The sequence below is a fragment of the Leptodactylus fuscus genome, chromosome 2 (genome assembly GCF_031893055.1).
Source record: "Leptodactylus fuscus isolate aLepFus1 chromosome 2, aLepFus1.hap2, whole genome shotgun sequence".
NCBI lineage: Eukaryota > Metazoa > Chordata > Amphibia > Anura > Leptodactylidae > Leptodactylus > Leptodactylus fuscus.
The window spans coordinates 107,221,990-107,236,961 of NC_134266.1; the positions used below are offsets into that span (position 1 = coordinate 107,221,990).

At 42.2% G+C, this 14,972-nt stretch overlaps 1 protein-coding gene across 2 annotated transcripts in view; it reads right to left on the reverse strand.

The window, feature by feature from the left end:
• ITPR3 (inositol 1,4,5-trisphosphate receptor type 3) overlaps nucleotides 1-13,871 on the reverse strand; it is a 356,707-nt gene extending 342,836 nt beyond the window's left edge. For both annotated transcript variants that reach the window (XM_075264237.1, XM_075264236.1), the window contains exon 1: nucleotides 13,580-13,871. In XM_075264237.1, the coding sequence (XP_075120338.1) occupies nucleotides 13,580-13,668 (89 nt within the window). In that variant the 5' untranslated portion in view covers nucleotides 13,669-13,871. The remainder of the gene's footprint in view (nucleotides 1-13,579) is intronic.
• Between the last annotated feature and the right edge of the window lie 1,101 nt (nucleotides 13,872-14,972).

Sequence of the window (14,972 nt, forward strand, 5' to 3'; positions counted from 1 at the left end):
ATTCGGCCAATCAGCGCTGGCCAATGCATTCTATTAGCCCGATGAAGTAGAGCTGAATGTGTGTGCTAAGCACACACATTCAGCACTGCTTCATCACGCCAATACAATGCATTAGCCAGTGCTGATTGGCCAGAGTACGGAATTCGGCCAATCAGCGCTGGCCAATGCATTCTATTAGCCCGATGAAGTAGAGCTGAATGTGTGTGCTAAGCACACACATTCAGCACTGCTTCATCACGCCAATACAATGCATTAGCCAGTGCTGATTGGCCAGAGTACGGAATTCGGCCAATCAGCGCTGGCTCTGCTGGAGGAGGCGGAGTCTAAGGTCGGACCTGAATGGAGACTGGTGTGGAGCGATCTTAGACTCCGCCTCCTCCAGCAGAGCCAGCGCTGATTGGCCGAATTCCGTACTCTGGCCAATCAGCGCTGGCCAATGCATTCTATTAGCCCGATGAAGTAGAGCTGAATGTGTGCTAAGCACACACATTCAGCACTGCTTCATCACGCCAATACAATGCATTAGCCAGTGCTGATTGGCCAGAGTACGGAATTCGGCCAATCAGCGCAGGCCAATGCATTCTATTAGCCCGATGAAGCAGAGCTGAATGTGTGTGCTAAGCACACACATTCAGCACTGCTTCATCATGCCAATACAGTGCTGATTGGCCAGAGTACGGAATTCGGCCAATCAGCGCTGGCCAATGCATTCTATTAGCCCGATGAAGTAGAGCTGAATGTGTGTGCTAAGCACACACATTCAGCACTGCTTCATCACGCCAATACAATGCATTAGCCAGTGCTGATTGGCCAGAGTACGGAATTCGGCCAATCAGCGCTGGCTCTGCTGGAGGAGGCGGAGTCTAAGATCGCTCCACACCAGTCTCCATTCAGGTCCGACCTTAGACTCCGCCTCCTCCATCAGAGCCGAGGGTGCGCTTGAACCCTTGTGCAGCCTCGGCTCTGCTACATCAGAGCCGAGGGTGCGCTTGAACCCTTGTGCACACTCTGCTTCATCAAGCTAATAGAATGCATTGGCCAGCACTGATTGGCCAGAGTACGGAATTCGGCCAATCAGCGCTGGCCAATGCATCCCTATGGGAAAAAGTTTATCTCACAAAAATCACAATTACACACCCGATAGAGCCCCAAAAAGTTATTTTTAATAACATTCCCCCCTAAATAAAGGTTATCCCTAGCTATCCCTGCCTGTACAGCTATCCCTGTCTCATAGTCACAAAGTTCACATTCTCATATGACCCGGATTTGAAATCCACTATTCGTCTAAAATGGAGGTCACCTGATTTCGGCAGCCAATGACTTTTTCCAATTTTTTTCAATGCCCCCGGTGTCGTAGTTCCTGTCCCACCTCCCCTGCGCTGTTATTGGTGCAAAAAAGGCGCCAGGGAAGGTGGGAGGGGAATCGAATTTTGGCGCACTTTACCACGCGGTGTTCGATTCGATTCGAACATAGCGAACACCCTGATATCCGATCGAACATGTGTTCGATAGAACACTGTTCGCTCATCTCTAATTATTATGTGTCGCCACTCCTGATAGTGGCTGCGCTGTTAAATAGATTGGCGTCTGCAAGACACCGATCTATTTAAAACTAATGCCATGTTGCTGTAGACACAGAGAAGACAGACAACACATCTGCTTCTCTGTGTGGGAGGCGCCGTGTGATGACATCATGTGCCTCCTACGCTGAGACGCAGCAGACGTCCTGCATGCTGCGATCCCGGCTAATGAAGAGGAGACGCCGGCTGCATCGAGCACTCCTAGGTACGTATAACTTTTTTTTTTTTCCTTTTTAAGGTGAGTTGTGGGTATTTAAGGGGTCTTTAGGAGGGGGCACTTTATTTATTAACAGGAGTTATTTATATAAGAGCTATTAGTGGCATTATTAATATAAGTGGGTATTATTAATAAGGGGCACTATATAAAGAGGATCTTCCATGAGTTGGGGCACATGCTGAATTCAACGCATTGTTGGCTTTCACGATCTGTGCCCCAGGTGAAGAGCTATTGGTGCCGGTACCATAGCTCTTCACCGTCAGAAGGGTGTTCCTGACAGTCAGTCAGGAACGCCGTTCTTCACAGCAGCGCCTATAGCGCTGTACTGTGAGAGCGGGGAGGAACGTCCCCCCAGTACTCGTCTATGGAGGAGTACTATCAGGAGGGGAGGGGGCGTTCCTCCTTGGTGTCACTGTATAGCACTATAGGTGCTACTATGAAGAACGGCGTTCCTGACTGAATGTCAGGAACGCCCTTCTGACGGTATCGGCACCAATAGCTCTTCACCTGGAGCACAGATTGTGAAAGCCAACAGTGCGCTGAATTCAGCGTTCTGTTGGCTTTCCAGCGGTATATAAAACCGCATGTGCCCCAACTCATGAAAGGTCCTCTTTAAGGGGCTTTGTATATGTGAGGACAATATGGGTCGGGTGCCTGGAGAAGTGAGGAGTCGATGTCTGTGTTGCAAACTTTACAGAGACAAATCACATGCTGGAAGAAGTGGTCATGACGGTCCAAAGAGAAGAGACGGGAAATGTGAGCGTTTAGTCAGGGATGTCTCTGGTAAGTCACCACAAAATTTTACGTACTCTATCACTGTAATGTTACCAGTAGCGCACCCCCTTCCCCCCACGGTATTCAGTCCGGCGCAGGGGGGGTGCCTTTCTGTCGTTCGTCTCAGGCAGCAGAAAGGCTAGGTTCACCACTGTTCTGACTAATAAAGGACTAAAAAGCTAGACTGTATAGTATTCTTGGCTATTCTATTTTCATAGGTGTAAACAGGTAATAGTGCTGTAGGGAGTCAAACTTGCCCGGACCTATTTCCTCCACAAATATAAGGGGCCTTTTATTATTTTTTATTATTATTTTATTTAGCTTAATATAGCACCATCATACTCCTTAGCACTTTACAGACATTTTCAATTGCTATCTCATATAGGGATGATAATCTACATTCCCTATCAGTATGTCCATTTATTGTATTGTTCTATAAGTGGTTTTCTGGCATTACAATATTGATGGCCTTTCCTTAGGATAGGCATCAATATCAGGGCACTTTTGCCATTCAGCTTCTCACAGGAGCTGCAGGGCTCGCTATTTTTTGTTTACATGGGTCTTTACTTGGTAGTGCAGCTTTGAAACTTAACAAGTACATAGGACTAATCTACAATACCAAGCAAACCAATTTACTATAACTCATGCCAGATTTCTGACAGCAAATCTACCCCAGATTTTGGCCTGCATAGATTTTCATTTTGGTACAATGGAGAGCAACTAACTTATTAGGCAGCCAGAGTCTCTTGATAAATTAGGTGCAGTTAGTGCCAGTTAGGAACCTCACTACGACGGGCATACATAATGGCAGTGTTAATAAATCTCCCCCAATGTATTTTCTCTTGATACTTTTAAAGTAAATGTGTTTGCGGAATTAAAAAAAGAGAAAACAAAATACTTCAGCAATGATTATGCCCCTGCTTATAGATTCCACTAGTCCAGAGGCAGAATACTATAGCCTTTTTTAGGGTCTCTTCACGCTGAGTTTTTTGGCAGTGGATTATGAGGTGGAATCCGCCTCAAAATCCGCTGCCAAAAACGGCTCCCATTGACTTCAATGGGAGCCTCTGGCTTCTTTTTTTCCGCTAGCTAGGAGTGGAAAAAAAGAAGCGAGATGACCCTTCTTGCCGCAGATTATGTGGCCGACTCAGTCGCGGTGTGAGACATGCTCCAGTGTAGGCCCATTCATTCGGGCCTACACAGGAGCAGGATGCCTTGATGGAATGCCGATGCTGCATCGGCATTCAGTCGCGGCGAGCCCCGCGGAATATTCACACGATGGAAAAGGTTTCCACGACCTTTTCCTCTATGTGAACATACCCTTAGCGACATTATTTTCCACACCCTCCCTTATTTGTTATCTACTGACAGATTAGAAGCATGTGTAAAAGAATCAGAATTATCAGTAAAGAGAGCAGGTATAAAAGGTTTATGAATGACAGACATCAAAAGAAGTCTAAATGTTGTGAGAGAGGTCTGTGAGTCCCCTCCTTCCATGGCCCCATAGCAGTTGCCTAACCTTCCTCCATGATCCTATTTTCTATAATACCCTCAATTAACCTCAAGGGGCAGGAGGCAGCTTCATCTAGTCACACAGACATTGGCATATCACACCAGCAATTAAGTAGGGTATCGGGATGATATCTGATTGTGATGGACATCAGTCACATCGCACGAGGTGGGAATTGGTACTGGTGGAAGCTCATTAACATGTCGATAAAAACGGACTTATTCCAAATCTACTGAGGCAATTTACATACAAAAGGTATGTGTGGAATAGCCTTTCTAAAGGCTATGCAAGGATGTGCTTATCTAAAAATGGCTTTTCCAAATGATAAAGCCCCTTTAAAGAAACTTTAGACTACAGTCTTTACAAAATGTCTTGTAAAATGTTTTGTCTTTGTAGAATGTTACAAACTGAAAGTGATTCTACCACAAATCACTTCTAAACCCCTTACATGCTGTTGTAGGGCCACTAATGGCAGTGACTAGTACAAAGTACAATCTTACTCAGGCATGGCCACATCTGCCAGACTACCCATTTTTACTGATAAGTGCAACACACTAGCGAGTGGTGACTGTCAATCTTTATGTTAGAAGCTGGTAGTGGTTCTTTGGGGGGTATGTCTACCACCCCGATGCACTGAAGAGCTAATCTGCATACAGATTACACGTTTATAATAATAATTCTAATAATAATAACACAAAAAGTGTTTAATATGTCCTTAAGAGCTGCTAAAACAGGAGTAGGTTTACAAGTGATTTTAGTGGTGGTACTGAAAATGATTTATGAGGAAAACATGCCGCAAGATATAGAGGTCTGAAAAGTAAATTCTGAAATATTACTACAATATTACAATAAAATAACTATGCCTTCATGCATACTACTAACTCTCTCTCTCTCTCTCTCTCTCTCTCTCTCTCTCTCTCTCTCTCTCTATATATATATATATATATATATATATACAGTCCTATGAAAAAGTTTGGGCACCCCTATTAATCTTAATCATTTTTTGTTCTAAATATTTTGGTGTTTGCAACAGCCATTTCAGTTTGATATATCTAATAACTGATGGACACAGTAATATTTCAGGATTGAAATGAGGTTTATTGTACTAACAAAAAATGTGCAATATGCATTAAACCAAAATTTGACCGGTGCAAAAGTATGGGCACCCTTATCATTTTATTGATTGGAATTCCCCTAACTACTTTTTACTGACTTACTGAAGCACAAAATTGGTTTTGTAACCTCAGTGAGCTTTGAACGTCACAGCCAGATGTATCCAATCATAAGAAAAGGTATTTAAGGTGGCCAATTGCAAGTTGATCTCTTATTTGAATCTCCTCTGAAGAGTGGCATCATGGGCTACTCAAAACAACTCTCAAATGATCTGAAAACAAAGATTGTTCAACATAGTTGTTCAGGGGAAGGATACAAAAAGTTGTCTCAGAGATTTAACCTGTCAGTTTCCACTGTGAGGAACATAGTAAGGAAATGGAAGACCACAGGGACAGTTCTTGTTAAGCCCAGAAGTGGCAGGCCAAGAAAAATATCAGAAAGGCAGAGAAGAAGAATGGTGAGAACAGTCAAGGACAATCCACAGACCACCTCCAAAGAGCTGCAGCATCATCTTGCTGCAGATGGTGTCACTGTGCATCAGTCAACTATACAGCGCACTTTGCACAAATAGAAGCTGTATGGGAGAGTGATGAGAAAGAAGCCGTTTCTGCACGTACGCCACAAATAGAGTTGCCTGAGGTATGAAAAAGCACATTTGGACAAGGCAGCTTCATTTTGGAAACAAAAATTGAGTTGTTTGGTTATAAAAAAAGGCGTTATGCATGGCGTCCAAAAAGAAACAGCATTCCAAGAAAAACACATGCTACCCACTGTAAAATTTGGTGGAGGTTCCATCATGCTTTGGGGCTATGTGGCCAATGCCGGCATCGAGAATCTTGTTAAAGTTGAGAGTCGCATGGATTCCACTCAGTATCAGCAGATTCTTGAGAATAATGTTCAAGAATCAGTGACGAAGTTGAAGTTACGCCGGGGATGGATATTTCAGCAAGACAATGATCCAAAACACCGCTCCAAATCCTCAGGCATTCATGCAGAGGAACAATTACAATGTTCTGGAATGGCCATCTCAGTCCCCAGACCTGAATATCATTGAACATCTGTGGGATGATTTGAAGCGGGCTGTCCATGCTCGGCGACCATCTAACTTAACTGAGCTTGAATTGTTTGTCCAAAATACCTTTATCCAGGATCCAGGAACTGATTAAAAGCTACAGGAAGCGACTAGAGGCTGTTATCTTTGCAAAAGGAGGATCTACTAAATATTAATGTCACTTTTCTGTTGAGGTGCCCATACTTTTGCACCGGTCAAATTTTGGTTTAATGCATATTGCACATTTTCTGTTAGTACAATAAACCTCATTTCAATCCTGAAATATTACTGTGTCCATCAGTTATTAGATATATCAAACTGAAATGGCTGTTATAAACACCAACATATTTAGAACTAAAAATGATTAAGATTAATAGGGGTGCCCAAACTTTTTCATAGGACTGTATATATATATATATATATATATATATATATATATATATATATATATATTCTTCTGTTTAATTTCTGTTTAATAAATATAAGCACAAGAAATCGACATTTCTTTTGGTTTTATGATCATCAAAATTTCACTTTTACCAAATAAAGGTTCTGTTGATCCTTATAGCAATGACTGCATGACAGGACAAGAAACACACAGTCTCCAGCATCCCTCACCCTCCCACAATTCCATTTCCTCTCTTTATCTGCAAGGCACAGTGACAGAACTTTCCTTAACCCATTGAAGAAACATTTATGGCACCGCTATACAAGGTGACAGGCACTGAGAACTTACTAACAGTTCAGGTGCCAAATAAGGAGAAAAGAATTGTAACTGAGCATACCTTCATACCTGCTAGTAAACACAGATCACAATGAGAGCATTGTATCCAACACATAAGGATGAATGGATGCTCATATACTGAAGGATACATTGCTTATATGCACAACGTATTACTATACAGAATGTTTAATGCAAGACAACTTTTCAGCTATCTGATAGCTCAATGTAAGTATCATGTGCATGGGTTTTATGTACATGTAGAACATATGGTATTTCATTAATTTTACAAATACTGTACTCTAACCTGAAGTGGCATCCCATACTATTAAGTGCCCAAGGCCTTATGAGCTCTTAATCCTGGTCAGCCTAGACAAATTCCATATAATTATACAGTAAAGTATATAAAGCTGTAGGGTAATAACTAGGAAAGACCTGTGAGACTTGTATTTCTAGGGTCTCACTGCCTAAAGCTGGCAATAGACAACAGAATGCTACTAGACAAATGAATGTTAAACTGACAGCTATCACTCATGTTCCCAAATTAACATTCATTTTATTAGTTTAACGGTGACATGCAGCAGCCAGCTACTTGCGGCACAACTTATCTCTGGTATGAACAAGAAACAGTCAGATTAACCCTTAAGTACTATCATGGTGTCTATCATAATGATATGTGTATGGCAGTGGTGTATGATAGACACCATGATAGTACTTAAGGGTTAAGATCCACTCTACTATTGTTGCCTGTGCCATTGGGGAATGTCTGTCTGATCCCACAGAGCCATTTAATGGCATGAGATTCCTATGGACATCTGGCTGCTCTAACAAATCACTAATGTAAGTCCAGTACCATGTATCAATAGATTAATACCTTGTCACATAGAAAATATATACAAACAAAGGCAGAAATATAGTAATACACAGCTGAATATGTTTTATGGCACACTATCTCAGCACCGCACCCTTAAAACTCATTGTGCAGTGCTCTATCCAAATATTAGCAGAATATTCATTGTGTACTCACTGTGCGGTTGCACTGCAGAATGTTAACACCTACACACTTTCCAAAACACCCGTATTCCAACTCTAAGAACATAGTTCCTGTCATTTATGTCTTATAAACTAGTTATAAATAACTTAGGCTAACCTCTTCATATGGCCTCTTTTCCTATTAAAACTAATGAATTAATATTTAATTGTGGGCCTGATTCTTTTCAAAGTGTGAAAAATTAGTGGGTGTGCATTGAAGGGGGCATTTGTCTACTCCTCTACAGTCACAGACAGAAAGTGAAGGTGAGCTAGATATGACACAGGGTTAAATACACAGGATTTGTTTGAAGTCTGTAACCTTGGAGACAAATGTCTGTATAAGAGCTATATACATACAAGTAAAACTGAAAAATATGGTTTCAATGAGATACCGTAATATACAAAAGTTAAATATGGCCTAAATCACCTGATCGGTGGGGGTTCTCAGAGTCACTTATATGATATTGTTAACCTACTATAATCATCTATTCTTTAAAAGCCCAACTCTGGCAAAAAGCTTTATGTCTTAGGCTAAGTTCACACCTGAATCGGCTTCACATTTGGGTTTTCCCTTACCAAATCTGCTTGGAAAAAGCAGAGAGAAAAGTCCTGTAAGAATCGGAAGTGGAAATTGGGCAGAAACCCAGCAGACCCCATTATAGTCTTTCTGCGGGTAACCACCTTCTAAGCACATTAGGTTTTTGTTCTTCAGGTCCCCAATCGCACTAGTGTGAACCTAGAGTTAGCCCTGGAGTACAGGACATACTAATACAAAGTAAATGAAGCCCTCGCTCGCCAAGTGCATCATTCACTTTATTTAGCCTCCGAACCGTGACCTGTCTGGTCATGTGATCAGCAGACTATCTATAAGAGCCTGAAAAGTCTTATAAAACAGCCTGGATCTTATGCAGTCTTAGACTTGCCTAGAAATCAGTGGCTTCCGGCTGGTGTGTGAATCGGCAGGTCAGTCTGATGGCAAAAGACTAGAGTAATAGAGTAAAGTGAAATATGTACATAGTATGTAAGGGTAACATTCACAATGTATTAGTATGCGCTGTACTAAAGGGGTAAGGCATAAAACTTTTAGCTGGAGTGAGGCTTCAACTTTTAAAAATAGACAACATATTTCCTCTGTAGATAAAGCAGTTAGTAGACTTCTGAGACTGACGCCACACATTGTAGAAAAGCCAGAAAAGCCAGTAGTGCATTTAGCATAAGGGAGACTTGTAGGTGCTTTCTATGTATTTCTCATTCCTTTTGAAGCCAATCTTGGCTAAAAAAAAACAAAAAAAAAAAAACCTCTCCACAATGTGTGACCTCAGCCTTAATGGATGGGATTCTGGCTAATCCCATCCACACATTGCAGAAAATTAATTTGCAGTGGAAATGCTGCGATTTGTTGCAAAGTGCAGCATGTGAATTATACCTATGTATAAAGGAAGCAGGAAGTCCATAGAGGAAAACTCTGCAGGCTTTCTGTGAATAGATTTCTGCCACGGTTTTTCCCACAGCACTTTCTGGCTGTGGGCCACTAGCTTGGGCCTTAGCCTTAGGCTCCATTCCCACGGAGTAACGCGTCGCTCATTCTGACATGTAAGCACATGTCACAGTGAGGCGCTTCAAAACAGATCCCATTGACTTCAATGGGATCCGGCTTACGCGCGCTACCCATTGAACTCAGTGGGAGGCTTTTTTACCTATTGCTTTCAATGTGATATGCGCGTATCACATTGAAAGCAATAGGTAAAAAAGCCTCCCATTGAGTTCAATGGGTAGCGCGCGTAACACCGAACCCTTTGAAGTCAATGGGATCTGTTTTACTGTGCTCACTCTGACACGTGTTTACGTGTCAGAATGAGTGGCGCGTTACTCTGTGGGAACGGAGCCTTAAAGGGTTTTTTCCGGTAACAGCACTTATCCCCTGTCCAAAGTATAGTAGATATGTGCCTGATTGCTGTGGGTGTGACCTCTAGAACAAGAAACAATTGTGTGCTACTGCTGCATTCACACAAGGGATTTGGTGACCCCCATTCCTAATTTACTAGGAAAACCCCTGTAAAATCTATCACATGGTTATAAAATATAGATTTCTGTTTTGTTTCGTTTTTTAAAAAAAACACATTACAATTTACTAATATTTTCCTATTATTACAACCACTATATTGTGGGTGCAAGGATAAAATTTCAGACTCAGGGTTTATATAAAAGGTAATCTCTTCAGCCTCTGCTCATCCTTGTTCTTGCTATTCTCCGAATACAAACTGCTGTAAACTGAAGATGTACAGTATAATAAGACTAAGCAGAATAAGGCTAGGGCTATACTATGACCTTTTGAATTAAAGGGGTTTTCTGATATTCAAATATTGATGGCTTAGCCCAAGAACAGTAAGCAATATCAGATTGTTAGGAGTGTATGACACCCAACACCCCAACCAATTGGCTTATAACCAACAGGGCACATGGAACTGCCCAGTATACAGTCGCCAAAGCAGAAAACTCTGTACACTGTGTAGTGATTGTGCCAGACTGTTGCAGCTTAATTATCATGCAAATTACCCCCCCCCCCCCATCTAATATTGCTGGTAGGTGCTTTCACTCCTCAATAAGGCTGGATTTACACGTGTGTGAGGCTCCTCTCCGCCACAAAATCTGCTTAAAATCTTCAGTATAAACCCGGTGGAAAGCCAGCAGACCCCATTATAGTCTATGGCTCTTTATCTTTCGCGCCCCCATGTGGACCCGAACACTAGTGTGAACCTAGCATAAATGAACTGATTAATATCATGTGTATCTCATTATTGGCCACACAGTAACAGCAAAGCCACAGCTAGTAACAGGATACATCTGAAGTTAACAAGTGCAACAGCAGCCTGGGGACTGGATGAGGCTTTAGCCACATCCAGTAAGCACATGTGGCACTACCTTATCAATATCTTAATCCTTGAAAACCCCATCAAGTTGTGCTTAACTATTTCAGGACCCATGTGTTTTTTTTAAACATATTGTGCCCCCCATAATAGACCTTTAAAGGGCATTCTAACTCTTACTGCAACTCACGCAGTTCCCGACCCCTTGTGGCCATAGGATCGCAGGGGGCCGGAAGTGAAGCCACATCATGGCGGCTCCAACAGATGTGTACACAGGACTGATTGAGAGTGGGAATCGGGAAGGCAGGGACAGCAATCCTTGTCTTCCCTATAGGAAGGTTAGCTGTAGTAACAGCAGGCCAAGCCCTTTTGCAGCTGCACTATTTCGTATATATATATATATATATATATATATATATATATATACACACACACACACACGTGGACAAAATTGTTGGTACCCCTCGTTTAATGAAGGAAAAACCCACAATGGTCACAGAAATAACTTGAATATGACAAACTATAATCTGTTGAACTACATGTTGACAAGCCACAAAGCTGTCACTGGCAGAAAAATGAAGCATATCATGAAAAGAACACTGTCCCTACTATGAAACGTAGGGGAGGCTCTGTTATGTTCCAGGACTTTTCTGGTTCTTTTGAGAGAAATGTGCTGCCGAGTGTCAGAAAGCTTGGTCTCAGTCGCAAGTCATAGGTCTTGCAACAGGATAAGGACCCAAAACACAGGTAAAAACACCAAAGAATGGCTAAAAGGAAAACTTTTGACTATTCTGAAGTGGCCTTCTATGAGCCCTGACCTAAATCCTATTGAGCATCTTTGGAAGGAGCTGAAACAAGCCGCCTGGAAAAGACACCTTTCAAATCCGCAGTTTTCTCATGAGGAGTGGGCCAAAATACCAGCTGAGAGGTGCTGAAGTCTCACTGACAGTTACAGAAATCGTTTGATTGCAGTGATTATCTCAAAAGGTTGTGCAACAAAATATTAAGTTAAGGGAACCATCATTTCTGTCCAGGCATTTCATGTTTTGTTTTTTTTTGTTTTTTTTATTCTGTTGAAGCGAACAGCAATGTCTGACTTTCATTTGTTCATTTTCATATAATTTTTATTTATTAATACTTTTGTCAGATTCAAGTTATTTCTGTGACCATTGTGGGTCTTTCTTTGATTAAATGAGGGGTACCAACAATTTTCTCCACGTGTTGGAGTGTTAAGATTGGCTGTACATAAAAAGTCAGCGATGCGTACTGAAGTAGTTAAAGAGGATGTCCAGGATTAGAAACACTTTCTTTCAAGGACAGTGCTACCTGTTCACAAATAGTGTGGCATATTGAAGCTGAGTTCAATTTACTTCATTGTAGCTACAATACCAGTTTCAACCTACTGACAGGTAGTGCACTGTTTTTGTAAGAAAGCAAAATAATCTTAAGGAAAAACTTGCTACCAGGTTCATTGGTTGTAGTTGTTGTCAAGCAACTTTATACATTTCAATGTACAGTGATTCATAAGAGGATTTTTTTTATAAAAATATGGTAACAACCCTGTAGCCAAAACCGAATGAGTAGCGCTGGTGACCCTACCACCGGGGTTACAAAGACTGGACTTTGTCGCACATTTTATACAAATCAGTCTACATGTGTACAACTTTTTAGAAAACTTAGATCTGTTTTATTTATTTACTCACTTGTTGTGCATCAGTTGCATATAAATCTCCTGCACTCTCAATGCATTCCTATTAACTACAATCACCAGTATGGAACGATAAAGCAGTCTAAGGCTAAGGCCCCACGGGCCGCAATCGCAGCGCTATAGCTCTGCGGAAAGAACCGCTGCGTGATCGCATTGCGGTTCTTTCCGCAGCGCTTTGAAGAGAAAGTTCACTGAGTTTTCCTCTGCGGACTTTCCCTTCCCATTATATCTACGGGAAAGCCGCTGGCGTTTCCGTAGATATAATTGACATGCTGCGATTTGCAAAGCCACAACGGCTTTGCAAATTGCAGCGTCTGCACTACGTTTTTTTCCACAAAGTGGGCATGGGATTCGGAATCCCATCCACTTTGCCTGCACTGTACAACGCTGCGATTTTTCCCGCAGCGTTTCACACAGAATAAACGCGCGCTCATTTTGGCTAAATACATATGTAAAGAATACACGTGTAAAAATAAGACTCCCATTGACTTTGTCATTGAAGTCAATGGGAGTCTTATTTTACTAAAATGAGCGCGCGTTTACTCCATGTGAATGGACCCATAATGTGCACATGGTCTTATGCCTAATGCTCGACATAGAGGACGCAATTTTTGAAGCCTTAATATTTTGCAGCGACTCCAAGGTTTGTTAGAATTACTCCATAGCCTACATTATACAGGGCAGAGATCATCTGATAGAGAGAATAACTTTCATTGATGATATCATTTTTACAAGTCTGCTGCGCAATATAAATATTAATATGCCCGAACCCTTGACAAATTCTACAATATGTGTGACACATATAGAGGGCAGGTTGCCATCCCTTCATTGTTTCACTGCCCTAGAAAGTCTGTAAGTAGTCATCCTATATGACATCACTTCTTCTATCACACTCTCCTAAACTAGCTTTTATTGTATTGTACACACCCAAAGTATGAGCTACAGGAGCTACCCCACTGACTCATTCATAGTGCCACTGTAGGGCAGTCATAGCGGTGCCACTTACCCCAGGGTGCTGATGAAGCCGCATACTGTCCCCTCAGCGTAGAGGGACACGATGTCCCCAATATGTAGGAAGCTGGACTTGTCACTCATTGTTAGCTGGTGCAGACTCTCGTCACTGTACACAAGTGAGGGAGACTGTGGTAGTGTGTCAGCAGCAGCCCTGCTCCCTGAAGCTGCTTGGCATGAATGACTTGTTCTGTTCTGTTCTCCCTGGCAGCCCCCTGCCTCTGGTGACCAGTCAGCGGCTGCTCCTTCGTCTTTTCCCGGTCTGAGCAGTGAGTACAGCCCTCCTCCTCCTCTCACTGTCTCTTCACCTGTACATAACCAGGAAGTTTTCGTGAATGCAAATAGTGTCTACTGCACAGACACACCCCTGCATTCTCTGCTCGGAGCCCGCTTTAACCCTCTCCGTGCCCTTCCTTTCTACTTTGCATGTTGCCCGTGTGTGACGGCTTGCAGGCGGTAGCAATGTCTCAGTGTTGAAGGAAGTTTAGTATGCAGGTCCCTTAGGAACAGTTTGTAATTCACACAAGAAAGCGGACAACAGATTTCTTTAATTTCTTGCAACAAACGTGTCAGCAGCTTGGCATAACATTGTACTGGGTGCAAAATGGTTATGGGAAACAATGTCACTGGTTTCAACATGTGTAGGGAACAACACAAAAAGTAAGGGGGATAGAGGGACTTGGGTTAGAAGTGAGGAATGTCCTCCAAAAAAATGGACACTTGGGGGGAATGTCAAATTGCTGCAAGTCATACATGCAGATATGTGTGACACAGATATGTCAATGGTTATAGGTGCGAGGCGACATCTATCATATGTGTCATGAGGCGACATCTATCATATGTGTCATGAGGCGACATCTATCATATGTGTCATGAGGCGACATCTATCATATGTGTCATGAGGCGACATCTATCATATGTGTCATGAGGCGACATCTATCATACGTGTCATGAGGTGACATCTATCATATGTGTCATGAGGCGACATCTATCATATCTGTCATGAGGCGACATCTATCATATGTGTCATGAGGCGACATCTATCATATGTGTCATGAGGCGACATCTATCATACGTGTCATGAGACGACGTCTATCATATGTGTCATGAGGCGACATCTATCATATCTGTCATGAGGCGACATCTATCATATGTGTCATGAGGCGACATCTATCATATGTGTCATGAGGCGACATCTATCATATCTGTCATGTCGTGACATCTATCATATGTGTCATGAGGCGACATCTATCATATGTGTAATGAGGCGGCCGGAGGTGATAGCCTCAGGCGGCACCTCATGGCATAAACTGGGTGCGGCATTGGTTTTTAATCAGCCAAAACCTATTATGGTAGATTATTGCAGTCGGTAGCGGACGATAATTTTT